Source organism: Rhyacophila brunnea, unplaced genomic scaffold (genome assembly GCF_057557595.1).
Source record: "Rhyacophila brunnea isolate RB1 unplaced genomic scaffold, BYU_Rbru_1.0 scaffold_12, whole genome shotgun sequence".
NCBI classification, from domain to species: Eukaryota; Metazoa; Arthropoda; class Insecta; order Trichoptera; family Rhyacophilidae; genus Rhyacophila; species Rhyacophila brunnea.
In genome coordinates, this window is record NW_028232774.1 from 4851013 (window position 1) to 4866908 (window position 15896).

Here is a 15896-nt window from a genome sequence, read left to right on the forward strand (position 1 = left end):
GTAAGCATTACACGCAGGAATGGACAAAATGAAAGACAAAATTTTCATCAGCTCGACCGATTTTTCATTGTTTTTGAATTAATACTCTGCCCATCGTTTGTAATCGTTTTGCTCTTAGCTCAGAGCAGGAAACCCCAATCGAAGATCTGTGTATTTATTATTATAACGCAACCATGTCAATTATGAATTGTAATATATTTGGAAAAACGGATAATTGCTCCCATGTCAATTGAAAACATTCTTTATTTTTTATTTTAACGTACGTTGGAAGAACGTTCAACGGATCTACACGATGTCAATTTTGGAATAGTTTTCCCTAAATTTCCGGGACAATTTAGCATTCATCCTGGATTAGGGATAGCGATTCCAATTCCGGGACAATCCCGGCCAATCCGGGACGGTTGACAACCCTATTTGTGTATAGATTTTGACAGCTTTTTTTAAAATTTTCCCGTTACATTTTTGAACGATTTATCTTCAGCGAAACTTCACATTATAATCCAATAGTATATAATCATATAAATTTAGAGTGCATGCAGATTTTCACAACTCCTAGCACGTGCGCTCGATGGGCAAAATCTATGCAAAAGTGATCGTGCCGCGTTGCCATTGTTCGGTGGGGGTCCCGCGTTCCCGGCGCCTGGGTTTCCTCCAGCGGCATTTGCGGCTCCACTGGCCGCCGTTCGCAGACGGACTTGCTTAAGGACTCCGACGAGAAGTTCATCGATGTTGTGCTGGATTCCGCTGGACGTCTCTATGAATTTGCAGTCGCGGGAGGCAGCTAAGGATTTCCCGTCTGTAAAAAGGTATAAAGGATTTTCGGTTATTTAGATGGCAGACCATGGATTAAACAAGTTATTTTGCTATATTTTTGGTTTACATTGTTCATAGGTACCTTTGTAGAGATTTACTCAATCTTACAACTGACGCATTATTGTCTATGCTCATTTATATAGCATAGGCAATAATACGAACAGGATATGACAGTCAATGAATCAGTTGCATTTCGGCCTTTCAACATTGTAGTCCATTTACACGCGCAACTTTGCGTAACGTTCAACCTAAATACAAATCATTCTGTAAACCTTCATATTCAACATAAAACCAATGTGATAGTCCTGTATTAGTGCCGTGTTTATCCAAACTTTATATATACAATATAAAACCAAGAAAATGCCACCACTGTGTATTATTCATCACTACCCGAATTTACCATATCACGCACACTCAACGCAACCTTCTAAATAAGAAAATAATAACATCTGGGGTAAGAACAGCACATACGTTCACCCCCTCCGATACCTTTACCTATAAATATTTTATTATTCAGTAAATAATATTAAAGTTTTGTAGATGTTTTTGAAAATACCTATGTGTTATGACTCGAGAATGTGTGTTTGTTATTCAGGGCGGCGGATCGTCTAGTGCAGTACCTATGGCGGGCTATAGTCTCAATGTATGAAATGTCATAACCTAACTGAAGCTAAATACCGGTTGATCAGCTTAGTATCGAATGTCATACAAAATGTAAACGTAACAATGTGACCGTTTGGAAAAAAGCAAACGACCGACTCCTCTATCACGTTCCTCCATCTATTTAGAATCTTAAAATTGGGTAGAATTAAACAATTTTGTAGATTTCTTAAACAGTCCCACGATGGCCGCGCGGCGCGTTGGCCTATCGCGTAGTGGGTCCCAGGTTCGAATCCTGGGTCTGGCAAGTACACACATTTTTTTCAATTTGTGTATGAGCCAGAGTATGGACCTAATAGGTTGAGCAAGTGGCTGACATCCATTTCTCGTAAAAACAAAATCTGTTAATACAAACTTCTACTATGTGGAGGGCCATATCTTATTAGGATCGGATATGGTCGGAATGTTTTTTCAGAATACTTACGAAACTTAAAAAAAGTAATCGTACAATTAGGAAATATGTAGGCAAGGGCTATGCAGGATGCTAGCTACATGCAATGCTCCCAAATTTTGATTGTGGAATAATTGGGGAATCCCTAAATCTAAACAGTGTTGCAAACTCTATACATTTACTATATATTTATTGGGAATATTTTAATTTATAATATTGAAAATGTGAATATAAATAAAAAAATGATATACTTAACTACGCGAAAAAGAAATATGGTTCGATAAAGCAAATTAGACTCACGACTGATTTTGGAGAGAATTATTGTTTCCGAAAATAAGCCTAATATCGAAACTTTGTTTATGGACGTATTTCTTTTTTGAATATAAAGTGTGCCCCCTAAAACGTTTGTGGTATTTAATTTGGCCCTCGTGAAAAGATAGGTTGCTCATCGCTTTAATATCATACTGTTGAAACAACTCGTAGAATTGATGGGAGGGAAATATTTTTAAAACATTCAATGCTGAGGTTGTATTTTTAAAATTCATGCATATACAGTACTCTCTCAGTAATCCGCCACCCCAAAAACCAGACGAGTGTCCAATTAGTGAAAGCGGCAGATTATAGTGCATACATACAAAATATGGTAAAAATTAAAACAAGTATGTATTTCGTAAAAATTGCTTTTTTGAGAAACTTGTACTAGCAAATTACGGTTTTATTTATAATCAAAATCAAGTATTTACTAAATTATACATATTTATAAACTAAATATTAAATAGTAGGTAAATCACTTGACATAACTAGTTGTTCACTGAGGCAGATATTCTTAAATGGCTTAGGTTTCCTGGCTTACCCTATGACCAAAAGCTTAATTTTGTCTGTCCCGGTTGCATTGGAGCACGGCATAATAACTGTGATGCGGTCCTTGGGCACTTTCCTCCCTGGTACATTACTTTCTTCGCGATGAACGTACGTTTTACGAAGAAGAAGTTCATCTGCGTTGTATACTTGTACGCAGCGGACTACTGAATTTGACAATCGAATACCGGCGAATTATGGAGCTTGATTTTGTGCTTTCAACTAGTAAAATAACGGTGGATTATAGTAGTTGTCGGATAATCGAGCGGTAGATTACTGAGAGTGTACTGTAAGGCTATAGTAAAGTTACTTGTTTTCCAGTACCTGCTATTATTTGTTGTAAAATATAGAACTTGTATCTTTACTATATAAAATAACTATTTGAATCTGGTAGAAAATTGTAAATAAGTCATCTCACCATTCGTGCTGATGACCCTGGACCTTGCCAAGTCGGCCTTGTTGCCGACAACTATCACGGCTCTCTCCCTCGTGCAGTTCTGGTGCCACAGGTAGTTCAGGATGTCACGCGCATGCGCGAACGACGCCCGTGACGTCACGCTGTAGACCACCACGCATGCGTGGGGCTCGTACGTGGACAGCGAGTTTTCCACCTGTGGATAGAAAGTTTATTATTTATTTTATGTCATGTAAAAGTAACACATCGCATCGTAAAGGTCAAAGTTTCTATAGTGTGTATTAGTATTTGTGGCTGTTATATGACAGAATGGACCAAAAAATTATACTATATTCTCCTTCTTCTTATATACCACCCCTTAAGGCTCGATGACATGGAGCGAGTTTACAAGCTACTAGCCGGCGAATTGACTATCTGTTAGTTTAATTTTAATCATCTAACTAGTTTACTAGCAGATTGTAAACAATTTACGAGAAAAGTTGAAAGCCGGGCTACTTTACTCGCTACTCGATGGCGTGTCGGCTTGTTATCGTAGTTGCTAGTGAACTAGCTGCGAGTACAAGCAAATTAAAGAAACAACACATGTTTTCAACTCGCTAGCTTATTGGCTACTGAGCGAGTGGAAAATTTTGTGTGTCATCATCACTATCGCACTATCTGACTCGCCCGCTTTTAAACTCGCCGGCTAGCAGCTTGTAAACTCGCTCAATGTAATTGAGGCTTTAGCAGAGATAGGCTACCACCAAGGCGATCTTTTCCTAATCATCTGCTTCCCGGAACAGTTTAGTGGAGCTGTACTCATGCTAATCACGGAGGTGCTTCAGCCACGAAATACGGTGTCGTAATGATATATTTTTATCCTATCATAATGTGGGCGAGATTCTGTAGTTTTCTAATTTTGATACCATACAGAACTTCTTGTTCCTATTCCATTCGATTGAGAATGTCAACATTTTTGTCACCCGGTCAGTCCAAGGAATTTTGAGGATGCGTCAATGACATTATTAATGGACGACGCACTCAATAAAGTACTTAGCAAGTAAATTCGCGCATAGCGACATTCGCACATGTATAGGTAGACGTCACGCAATTTCCAATATGCGATATCACGCATCGGGAATTTATAGCAATATCACCTTTATTGTAATGGCGTTAGAACAGTGTTTCTAGTGTCGATGTTTATTTGAGCAAACCCGTTCGAACCGAACCATTCGGCAGACCCGACAAAAAGCATTGGGGATTTATAGCAATATCACCTTTATTGTAAGCGTTAGAACAGATTATGCCATTCGGCAGATCCGACAAAAAGTGAGTGTCATTTTTTGTTCCAGATGCTTCGTCCATATTAATATCAATGGGATGCGTCTATACGGCCACATCTCGAAAGCATCAATTTTCCATGACATCTTTTGGCTTAGCGTCCTTACTTCCATACCATAGAATATAATAATTGAGAGAACATAACAACGAATCATACGTCTCAGACCTAGGCCACGGTTGCAATTGCTAAGAAGGCGTCTCATTTTGAGAAAGACGATCTCAATTCTAGTTTTTATTTTCTGAGACTGGTACCATTTATCATTGACCCATCTTCCTAAATATTTATAGTGGGTCACACGTTCAAATTATCGAAAAATTTGAAAGCAAAATATCAATTATTACGAAAGCTTACCAAATGTATTTTATTATATTTTTATTTATAAATTAAATATATGAAGCACGTTTTGTCAAACGAATAATTTTAAAGGTGCTATAACCAAGGACATCTAATGTACGAAAATCAGTGACGTACCAAGACAAAATGCCGCCCCATTTTTTATACGTATTTTTAATCATCGTTTCATGACACCAATATCTAAGAAATATGTTGTATGGATACATTACTAACAAAATATATACTACTAAATGCCATCTCTGCTTCAATAGACAAATATTGCGAGTCCACGGTTTCAGATAGGTACATTTAAAAATACATGTAAGAACTGCCAAAACTCACGACTGACAGGCAAAAATATTTGGATACATTTTAAATTAGGTAAGTATGTACCTACCTATAATTCAAATGTAATTTAAGCGCGACCAAGGACGCGACGTCCAAGGACATCGGAAGTAAACTAGATATCGCGAACCCGACAAAAAATTACAGTCCTGTTAAATCTTTTATAGTAATTAATACACTTTGTTTCCAACCAGTGAGCTGATTTTTTTAATGGAAAGACATTTCCTTTATTACTAAGTTTAAGTAGCTATTTCTATATATACCTAAGTGGGCTCGCACATCAGAACTCGCCGCATGCGTCTTACGACGAATTCGTCGATGTGACGTCATCGTAAACCAAGAAACAAACGTTATCAAATGGAGCTTCGCAGATTGGCCGATGCAACTGCAACTCTGCGACGCTGCGACATGCGTCGAGTTGCATTGGCCAAAGCCTGCATGTCGATCTCGAAAAATGTCGGCTCTGCGCAAGCGCACAGCCTGCGGCCATCGGCCATTTCTGTCTCTATCTCTGTCTACACTGTCATTGCTCGCTCATCGCTGGTCACCGCGTTTGACGTTTGTTCATACAATCAACACAATACAAATGGCAGATGAGAGACTTTTCCTTTTTCGCGTTTGACGTTTGCCGCTAGGCAGATGTGCGAGGTTGTAGCATGCAACATTCGTCGGGGGTCTCAGAAAATTTGATTTATGGCCGTCAGGCACACAAGGCGAGTTGTGATGTGCGAGCCGGCTAATGCTTCTCTTCGATTTGCCGTCCTTCGGATAACTGCTGCCCCTAAGTGACGCTCAATCTGCCTACCCCCACGGGACGTCACTGACGAAAATATGGCTTTATTCTCAATGTCAAACGACGATGTTTACAATAATACCTTTTTATGGAATTTGTATATATTATTTTATATGATCATGAATTTTAATATTTAGAATGATAAAAGTTTGGGGATAATAATAATAAAAATACATTTTTGCATCTTTCCTACAAAGTCGACAAAATGTTCAGACAAGGCTGCAAAATATACTAGTCCTACCTATACCTTATTTTTTCTTTAATCTCACGTCACGTTGACCTCTTAAAAACAATGTGAACATTTTGAAAATTGAATAGAGGAAAATGTATGTGTCATATTGTTTAATATATTTTATTACAGACCTACAAACTTATCTGAAGAATGGAGCCACTGTCGAAAACTACCTAATCAAGACTCGTAACTGGAAAAAATCTGACATTCGAATGAAATTTTCAAAATGGCGTCCTATGGTAGCTTGTAGTTCCATTTTTCGCCATTCTACAGATAAGTTTGTAGGTCTGTATCTATGATTACACGCAAATCTACAATGTTTGGGAAGGCTTTGGTTTAGAAGCAAGTACATATAAAAATAATGCCATTAGAAATTATGAAAATGAATACCACTGAGAGATATAATATTTTTAGAGTATATGAGGCTATTAGAATAATTTAGTTTATTATCAGATAACTCAATGAATCGTAGGTTTTCGCGAGACCATACAATATCGTATACCTACCTACGTAGTTTACGATGATTAAAATAATAATATAATAAATGCGTATTATGTATGTGTTTAGCCGGTGAATAAATGAGGTGAATTGGGGAGAGGTATACTTGACTTATTAATGAGCTGTTTATTATTAATTGTACGTGACTTCAAATAAATCAAAATAAATAAGAACGAATTTAAAAAAAGACCAGTAGAATGATAATATGTAGGGGAACCTGTTGTACCTCGGACCTATTTTCTGTTTTTGATTTTTCATAAATGACTGGTTATAGGTAAAATTGCCAACTTTAGTTGGTTTGATTTTAGCATCTGTTGCGCATGCTTTGATACATGTATCAAATTAAATATCTTGATATTTATGGTGATTTTAGGCCATATAAAAAAATGTGGATTTAGGTCCAAGGTACAACAGGGGTGTTGTACCTCGAACATATGAAGGTTGTACCTTGGACATACATTTAAAAATCATAATAAGGGGACATTTAGGTACCTATGCTAAATAAAAACACAGATTTATTAAATTCGTATTCGCTTGTTTATTACGACAAAAGAAAATAAGCTTTTTACAAATATATTTTATGGAACAGAAGAACATTTTTTCATAACAGTTATACTTAATTATAAACCATAATTATCTTAATTAGAATTAGGTAGATATTATATCACATAAAATGAATCGTATTTAATAATAAAACCTCAATTATCTCTTCCTTATCACCCTAATACTTGACCATTTCCTTAACTTGATAAATGTAGATTTAAAATTTAGTAAATTAAGTAAATTTAGATTGGAATTTTTCAGGTAGTAGAATTTTCTGGATTACGTCACCTCAAGGATAATTCTTCGAGTCGATGTTCTCCGACCATTTCCAACCCTTTAGCGATTTTTGCATTGAGCTAATCTTGGCTCCATCCTTGCATATTTCTAGGATCTTTCCTAAAAAATAATTATTCTCTTTCATAAAGAAAAATTACAAAATTCCCCACTTGATATTCTAAATTCAGTGTAGATTAAAATTCATCTGGAAATTCTTGAGGTCCTTCTGAATCGCTGGAGTCTTGAAGTGCAAAATTATCAGCCGATGACTCTGCTGATGAAGATTCGAAACTAACTAATAGCTTTTTCTTAACAGCAGAAACTTTTTTAAGAACATAATTAGTTTTTTTCGATGGAATAATATTTTAAGTCTTCGCCAGCTTGGTTTTCTTCTTATCCTCGATTCTTAATTTCTCCGGTGTATCAGTCAGACTACGAGATCGACCCTTTTCTCGCCCCTGGCGATTATTTTTCCGTGGGGCAGCTTTGGGGTGAGGTCTTATCATAGAAGGCATACTGCAAAGATGCAGCTTCTGTAATGTATTGCAGCAACATATTATGTTCTTCTTCTTCACTGAAAATTTTCTTTAAAGCAAGATTTTCATAAAGGGTGCAGGCTTTTCAGTATTTTCAAAATGATGAATATACTTTCTTATTGTGCTTCTGAGTAACCCGTTTAGTTTCGGAGCTCTGTTCAGCGTATATTTATGTTATTTTATTAAACGGATTGCACTGTGTATTTTTTCGTTATCCGGGCGAACCCTCTTGATTCCTGTCTTAATACGTACGAGGCATATTAAGTAAACACCTGGAACAAGTTTAAACAATAGTTTGAATTAAATTGAATGTTTAAATGAATGAACAATACTAATCATAGTCATACACAATATGGGTGGCAAACGCGTTGTACCTTGGACATGTTCGAGGTACAACGCATTTTTTATGTCCAAGGTACAACACCACGCCAAAATGACAAAAACAATTAATAGTTTTTTTTAGGTAAGGAATACAAAATCTATAATAACCCAATGTTATGGACATATGAAATTTAATTCAATTACACTATTACTTATTCACACAAAAAACATAGTATGGCATATATTTACAAAAAAAAAAATGAAAAAAACTTACTTTTACGAACGAAAATTTTCAAACTCACTTCACATAAACACGCGTGCCGCTTGCCATCTAAAACTAGCGTTAATTATCCACTAAGATGAAGGTAATCAAACTACTATTGTAAATTTTAAGATAAAATGGCGCCAACATACAAAAACATGCATGTGTTCGAGGTACAACCCTGTCCAAGGTACAACAGCTTCCCCTACAGTAGAATATATTTTACAAATTAATTTTGATTTTGTGAATTAGATATTATTTGTATAGTGACTCTATAAACCAGGGTTCCCAAACTATGTTCCGCCGAACCTGAATAGGTGTTCCGCGACAATTTGGAAAGGTTTTATCCACTTTTGAAATATTGTCTGAAAACTAGTAAGGACGATTCCTGGGTTCGGAATCCATTTTCCGTGACAGCTAAACCAGTAGGCTTAAGCGCAAGTGACTGTGAAAATCTTATTGATTTAATTAGTGACCCTGATTTAAAGATCAGCCTTTAAATGATTTTTGGCCGAGTTTGTTAGAAGAGTACCCCAATTTTTCAAAACAAGCTATTATTGTTTTCATGGCCCTCAGGGCTTTAGCCTGCGGGCACGGGTCTGATTGGGCCCGGCGAGGCGGGTTGATGAGATAAGTAACATAAACACACATCACAAATTTGCTTAGCCCATAGCTTATGGGCCGCACAAAATTGTGTTTTTGCTAATTACTTTTCAAATGCAAATTAACACGTTAATTACAAAATTAATTAAAAGGACCCGTAAGCATTGTGTTAAAAAAAGTCGCATTATACATTGTTAATTTTAAATTATATAATTGAACGATGTAATTTTTGATTATATTTGATTACGTATTGATACTCGACAACTCCACGAAGAAAGTATTGAAGATGTATTGAAAATAGAAAAAAATAGTTAATAATACACTGAAAAAGGGCCCTTAATTTGAACTGTAACAAAATTTGAAAAATGTTAATGTGATATGTCACACTGCCATTGACATTAGAGATAGATAGGGGGCCCGTCAAAGATCCTAGCCCGAGGGCCCGCTTCAGGATGTGGGGGCCATGATTGTTTTACTTCCGTTTTCTACTACCTATTTATCCGAAGCGGGGTTTTCTATTTATGATGCAACGAAGTCATAGTGCAGAAACAGGCTCGACGCCACACTAGATATTAGAATGCAACTTCAAGGACTCAAAATTATGAAAGTCATTACCTAAGTGCTTTATTTATTCATATTTTTATGTTTATATTATATTATAAGTAGTTGTATATTTTAAAATATGTAATTACTTAATAATGTGTTTTGATAACATTTTTTTTAAATTTAAAAAATAGTAGGAATCAATTTAAAAAATAAGCTAAGTGTTCCGTTAAAATTTCCGGGTTTGCGAAGTGTTCCATTGCAGAAAAAGTTTGAGAAACCCTGCTATAAACTATAGTATTTTGTATTTGTCTAAGTAAGTCGCTCGGTATCGGTGTCTAAATGTCTATTATTGAATGAATATTATTTTATCATTATTAAAAACTGGTACTCAAAATTCTATTAACCAATACTTGAAGTTCAGTGGATATTTTATAATATTTCCCGTTATTAAGTGTCACGGTATGGTCCATTTTCGATGAAAATTATTTAAAAAAATCATCTTCGGAGATCTTTTTTCGAGGTGGCGTTAAAATTCTTGTCGCCGTTGATTGAATTACAACGGTATCAGAAATAAACAAAATTTACGCAAGAAAATAACGAGCCGGTGTTGCAACACTCAAGAAAATGATCATCTCATTTTCGATAAAGGTAAAGTCATATTTTTTTTTGTGAATAAAGTCTCCTTTGCTTGAGGGAGGTAAATGCGCAGTTTTCTCTCCGAAAAAGAATACAAATAATATGAAGGTGTCTTTCTATATCTCTTAATATTTGACTTAACAGAGGTCGACCACGTCTCTGATATATTAATTTATTATGCGTCTTTTTGATCCTTGTTGGTTAAAGTGATAAATATTCACCCACTTTATCATATTTATGTAAGTGTAGGTATTGAGGTTTTATAATAATTGTTACAAAAAGTTAGCCATCTAAACTGTCTATCTCACTCTAAAAGTCAACCCAGCCCAGAGAGGGGCAGTTAAAACATAGCACTTTTTGACTTATTACTTCTACAATTTATTGTAACAATTAACTTCCTCAATACATAAATATGATAAACTACCGTCGATAGCCACCGTAGCCCCGTTTTGAACTATTTCCGGACCCCTATTAAAATTTTAAAATTTATTTGAATATTTTCAGTCGCCAGTTCAATTACATGATTCAAGAAAAAAACATGACAATAAGTAGCATCTGCGCAAATATATTATAGTCACTTGCTTTAAAGGATGTCAAAATAAAGTACCTAATAGGCCATCCATGGACTTAAACCGTATGCGGTTTCGAACCGTGTGCCATACTAAGCTTATCTTTTCTGTTCATGGAAATATATTTTCACAAAGTATATTATAAGCATCTGATCATATCCGTTTATAGCATATACTTACACTTACAAATTTAGTGAAAATATATTTTCATGAACACAAATCATAAGTTTAGTATGGCACACGGATCTAAACCGCATACGGTTTCAGTCCATGGATGGCCTCTAAGTGTCAAAAATATATTTCCATGTAATCAAGATTTAGAATACAATACTAATACGATAAAATCGTACGTAGTATAAATAATAAAATATTATGTTTATTGTAATAAAATAATAACTATTTCAATTATTAACACAAATGAGGAGCAAACATTCAAAAAGTGATTTGTCACACATTTTGAAAAATGCCGTTTATTGTCAATTCTGATAGTCCATATTTAAATCTATGAAAGGAAACCAGAATCAGTGTTCAAAGAATCTTTTATCCTATAAAAAAATATAATGCCTTGATTTTCATTCAATAGTGTTTTGCCCACAAGTTTCATGCAAATCGTGTTTTGTCCAAATTTCAAATCAAAAAATGAACCACTTCCGCGAAATTTGGATTATACAAAATACCAGGTTTAAAATTCTTTCCTTAAACAGTTTTATAATAAAAAAACCATTTTGAGTACAATATGTTTTTCTTGATTATCTCAGCTCAACATCTATGTGACAAATCACGTTTTGAATGTTTGCTCCTCAAATATGATTAATTTATTTCACTTTTCACGTAAGTACATACGATTCCATTACGATTACCCTAACAAGTTTTACTTTGACATATAAATGGTTGCTGGAAGATAATAAACTGAGACAGAGGGGTTAGGTGAAAATAAAAATATTGGATCGGGCAGCTTTTAAAACCACCACGCGCCACCTGGATCATACTATACTGGCCATTTCATTTTAATAATAGAGTAATTAAGAGGTTACAGCGATACTAAATTTCAACTTCCTCGATACAATGACTAGTATATTATGGCCATTGTGATGTACCGCCTACTGCAGAGTGATTAATTTCCATGCGCGCGCCGTTTATTTTTATCCATAAAAGATACACACATAAACCGAACGAGGATATAATATTAAAAACTGGCAATAATAACTAAAATACTAAACGTATGACATAAGGCATACATTATGTCAAAATGAAAATAAAGTGTGAAATATATTATGGTGCATGTCGCTGACTATCACGTGACGTCACAGTAAGCTGCCGCTACGGGAAAAAAGGGTATAATGCCGGTTTTCTTGCTGTTTAAAATGTTATCAGATTGATGGTCCCATCCCGTAGCATATTTTGAACCTTTAAAAGAACATTGTCAGTTGGCAAAATCTGCCGAAATCACCAAAACAACAATGAGGTCACCCCACGTTGAACCGCACTGCATGACGTTTTTATCATTTTCTAGACATATACACTTTTTCGAATCAAGTCGAAATCACGTTTATTGTTTTTTGTGGTTGGCACTATGTATTTTCTACAAGAATATTGTATATTATCTACTGCCTGCAGGTTGAGTTCTGTTCAAAATATTATCTATGGATATGATATTGTAGGTAATTTTAACGTACGCACACGTAGAAACTGTTAAAATTAATTGAATAAATTAGAGGTTCGCAGTGCGGCACCCTTCACCGCCTGATGAGGTTAGTGTGTGATAGACTCTCTGACGATCGGTCATATAAATGCCGAAAACCCCGTTTCTTATGTTGGCGTCCTGTGTCACAGGGTGTCACAGAGTGTAAATACGATGTCATAGCTGTCATACAATATATATGTATAATCTGTCGGAATGGCATAGATATTATGATCATAGACAATAAATCGCTCTTAGCATATATGTGCCCGATCGTCATTAGTCTATTTGAACCTTAAGGACTGACCTATGCAATTATATATTTAAATTAAACGTAATGCTTATCCTTGAAGAGGATTTGCCTGCTATGCGATCTGTCATTTATTATTATTATTGGTAGTTTTTTTCTCTTCAAACGCGTGCCTTGCAAAATTATCTCGCTTGCCACCAATGGCACGCGTGCCGTAGATTCGCCACCCTTGATGTACACCAACGCATGATGAAAGGAAAGACTTATGTAGAATGATATTGTCTTCCCTATATAAACACTGTAAATCAGTCAATGCCTTGGTAATGGGTATCTGATCTGGTCCAGGATTGGGACTATTGGGAGATGTATTGCAATTTGGTGACAATATAAGATTAACGATTCACTAGGGTGAATACCGCAAAGAGATACCTTCGTCCAGTGGTGGAGATTATGACGATGGTATTAAAATAAAGTTTTCAATATTACATCTGCGTTTTAAGTAAAAAACGTCCGCGAGCAGTTAGCAGGCTTTCATATTAGCGCTATAAAACTCTTACCGTGTTATTAAATCTAATAAAAACATGTATTCGGGGGTAGAAAAGTTTGCAACACCTGCTGCCACGGAGCTGTACGTTTATTTTTATCATGGGATGAAAAAAGGTTCTACAGACTTAGGTAAGTGTTTGGTTATGTTTTACATATATTTTATATGTCTTATTCTCGGTGAAATTTTTATTTAAAAGTATAAAAAATACAGCTCCGCGCCGCAGATGAGTTACGTGAGGAATGAAAGTGAATTTTTCGCGAGATTTTAAAGGATTTATTATTTGATTTTCGGTATTATTTACTCGGGCCTATTTACATTTTGCGAAAACCGTGCAAACATGGCAACATTTTCATTTTGTATTTTCATTAATATACGGTTGACCCGACAACAAAGTCGCTTGAATAAATATTTGGCGGGATACTAAGCCGGCGAAGGGCGCCGAATATTCAATATTTGACAAGAGTCACTGGCTTTACGGCTGATGTATTTAAAAGCAACTTTGGAGTGCAGTCAATTTATTAAATTAATGAACTCAAATGATACATCAGGAGAGATGATAGATACTATGCATAATAATATCTATTAACTATAATATTATTCTACTTATAAAAATACATAATTTTGAAAAACACTTTCCGAGAGAGTATATTATAACCAATAGAAAAAATCTTTTTTTTTAAATCTTGTGAATTATTCGGTGAATAAAAAAAATAGTTAATTAAAAATAATTATTATCAAGTGCAAGTAAGTTACATCATAAAAAAATATTGGAGAAATCCACGGTTAGTAATAGATACCTACTTTGATTTAAGAAACAAAAATCGATTGCCAAAGTAGCTAGATTTGGAAGAGCGCTGATGAGTAGGTATTAAAATTGACCAATAGTTAAAATTTGTCGCAATTAGTATGTCACTCCGTAGCATATTGGCAAATGCGACGGATGGGGCGTAAGCCTGGGATATATAGGGTTCGATTCCCCGTCGGGGTGGCTTACTTTTTTCAAAAAAAAGTTTTTTTCTATTGGTTATAGAAACTATTAGGTTATAGACTCTCTCAGAAAGTGTTTTTCAAAATTATGTATTTTCAATAATTAGAATGATACATTCTTAAAATCTTAATTATTCGTTGAATATAAGAAATAGTTAATTATATTCTACTTATATTATGCTCCTTATTAATAAGGTTCTATTTTATCTAACTATAGATACTATCGATATATTATAAACTTGAAAATCAAAAATAGTCATAAACGATATATTATTAGTTTTGAGGTCCAGCGCATCTATTCTATACAAAAGACTGCTTTCGTCCGCTACGGCAGCTATCTAGGGTAGGTTTGTATCGAAGTATTAGCACTATTATTGTAACAATTACAATAAGATAATTGTAATTGTTACAATAGGTGCTATGTTTTAACAGCACCTCTTTTGGCTGTGGCAGACAGTTTTGACTGTTTAGACGGCTAACTTATTGTAATTGTTACAATAAGTGTTAATACTACGATACAAACCTACCCTAGATAGCTGCCGTAGTGGCTGAAATCAGTCTTGTGTATAGAATAGATGCGCTGGAATGCCTTAAGCTAAATCAAATTGCTTCGGGTGTTGATATATTCCACTTCGTGAGAGCGAGTTTAGGTGGACGCTATTTTATAAATTCTTAAAATAGGGTCTCCTTAGCAAACTCGGTGTACTTCTTTGAACTTCTATAGATGTATAATTGTATTTTCACTGCTTTTGTGTGTTTATATTATGTTCTCTTTTTGAAGTTATACTTATTTTGAGGCCAGAGTGAAATTGAGAGCTGCGCGCGCACACCGTTACGACAGTATGAAAATAGCTGCGAATCAGTCAGCTGTATACAAACGCAAGTTTGATGGTAAAATTTTTGCGTTGCGAATTTATTATTGTCGGCCATTTGCAATTCCTTATGTAAAAGAACGATTAAACGTCAGAGTGTTGTTACTAAGTTTTATTTTGTTTTGTTACGCCAAAAGAAGTATAACTTCTAACGCGCTTACATAAGTAGGTACACGCACCGATTTTTTATATTTTCATTTTTATCGCTTTCATATACTTTTTTCTTCTTCTCTATAATAATGTTTCATGTCGTTTATTTATTTATTTATTTAAGAATACAAAACATTTTGGACATAACAAATCAAAATTCAGGACGTACACAACATGAGATTTACATTATAACAAATATTACAAAGTAGAATATAATAATAATAATAACAGAAAAACAAATTAAATTAAAACATACTTAAGTACAATTTAATACAGAAAAATAAAATTTCGAAAACAAAAAACATACAATTTTACACAGAAAAATAAAGTTTCAAAAACAAAATGCAAAGTACATCACTGTGTGTCATGTTGTGAACGTCTTAAACTTATAATTTGTAATGTCCACAATATGTTAAAAAAATAAATAAATTGAAATTGAAATAAATTATACACGTCTT

At 34.8% G+C, this 15896-nt stretch overlaps 1 protein-coding gene across 1 annotated transcript in view; it reads right to left on the reverse strand.

Moving 5' to 3' along the window:
* Positions 1-216: 216 nt before the first annotated feature.
* Positions 217-15896, reverse strand: part of LOC147077680 (uncharacterized) — a 184891-nt gene continuing 169211 nt past the window's right edge. The window contains exons 6-7 of the mRNA XM_085960630.1: positions 3141-3333; positions 217-796 (exon numbers count right to left, since the gene is read on the reverse strand). Of these exons, the coding sequence (XP_085816756.1) occupies positions 525-796; positions 3141-3333 (465 nt within the window). The 3' untranslated portion in view covers positions 217-524. The remainder of the gene's footprint in view (positions 797-3140; positions 3334-15896) is intronic.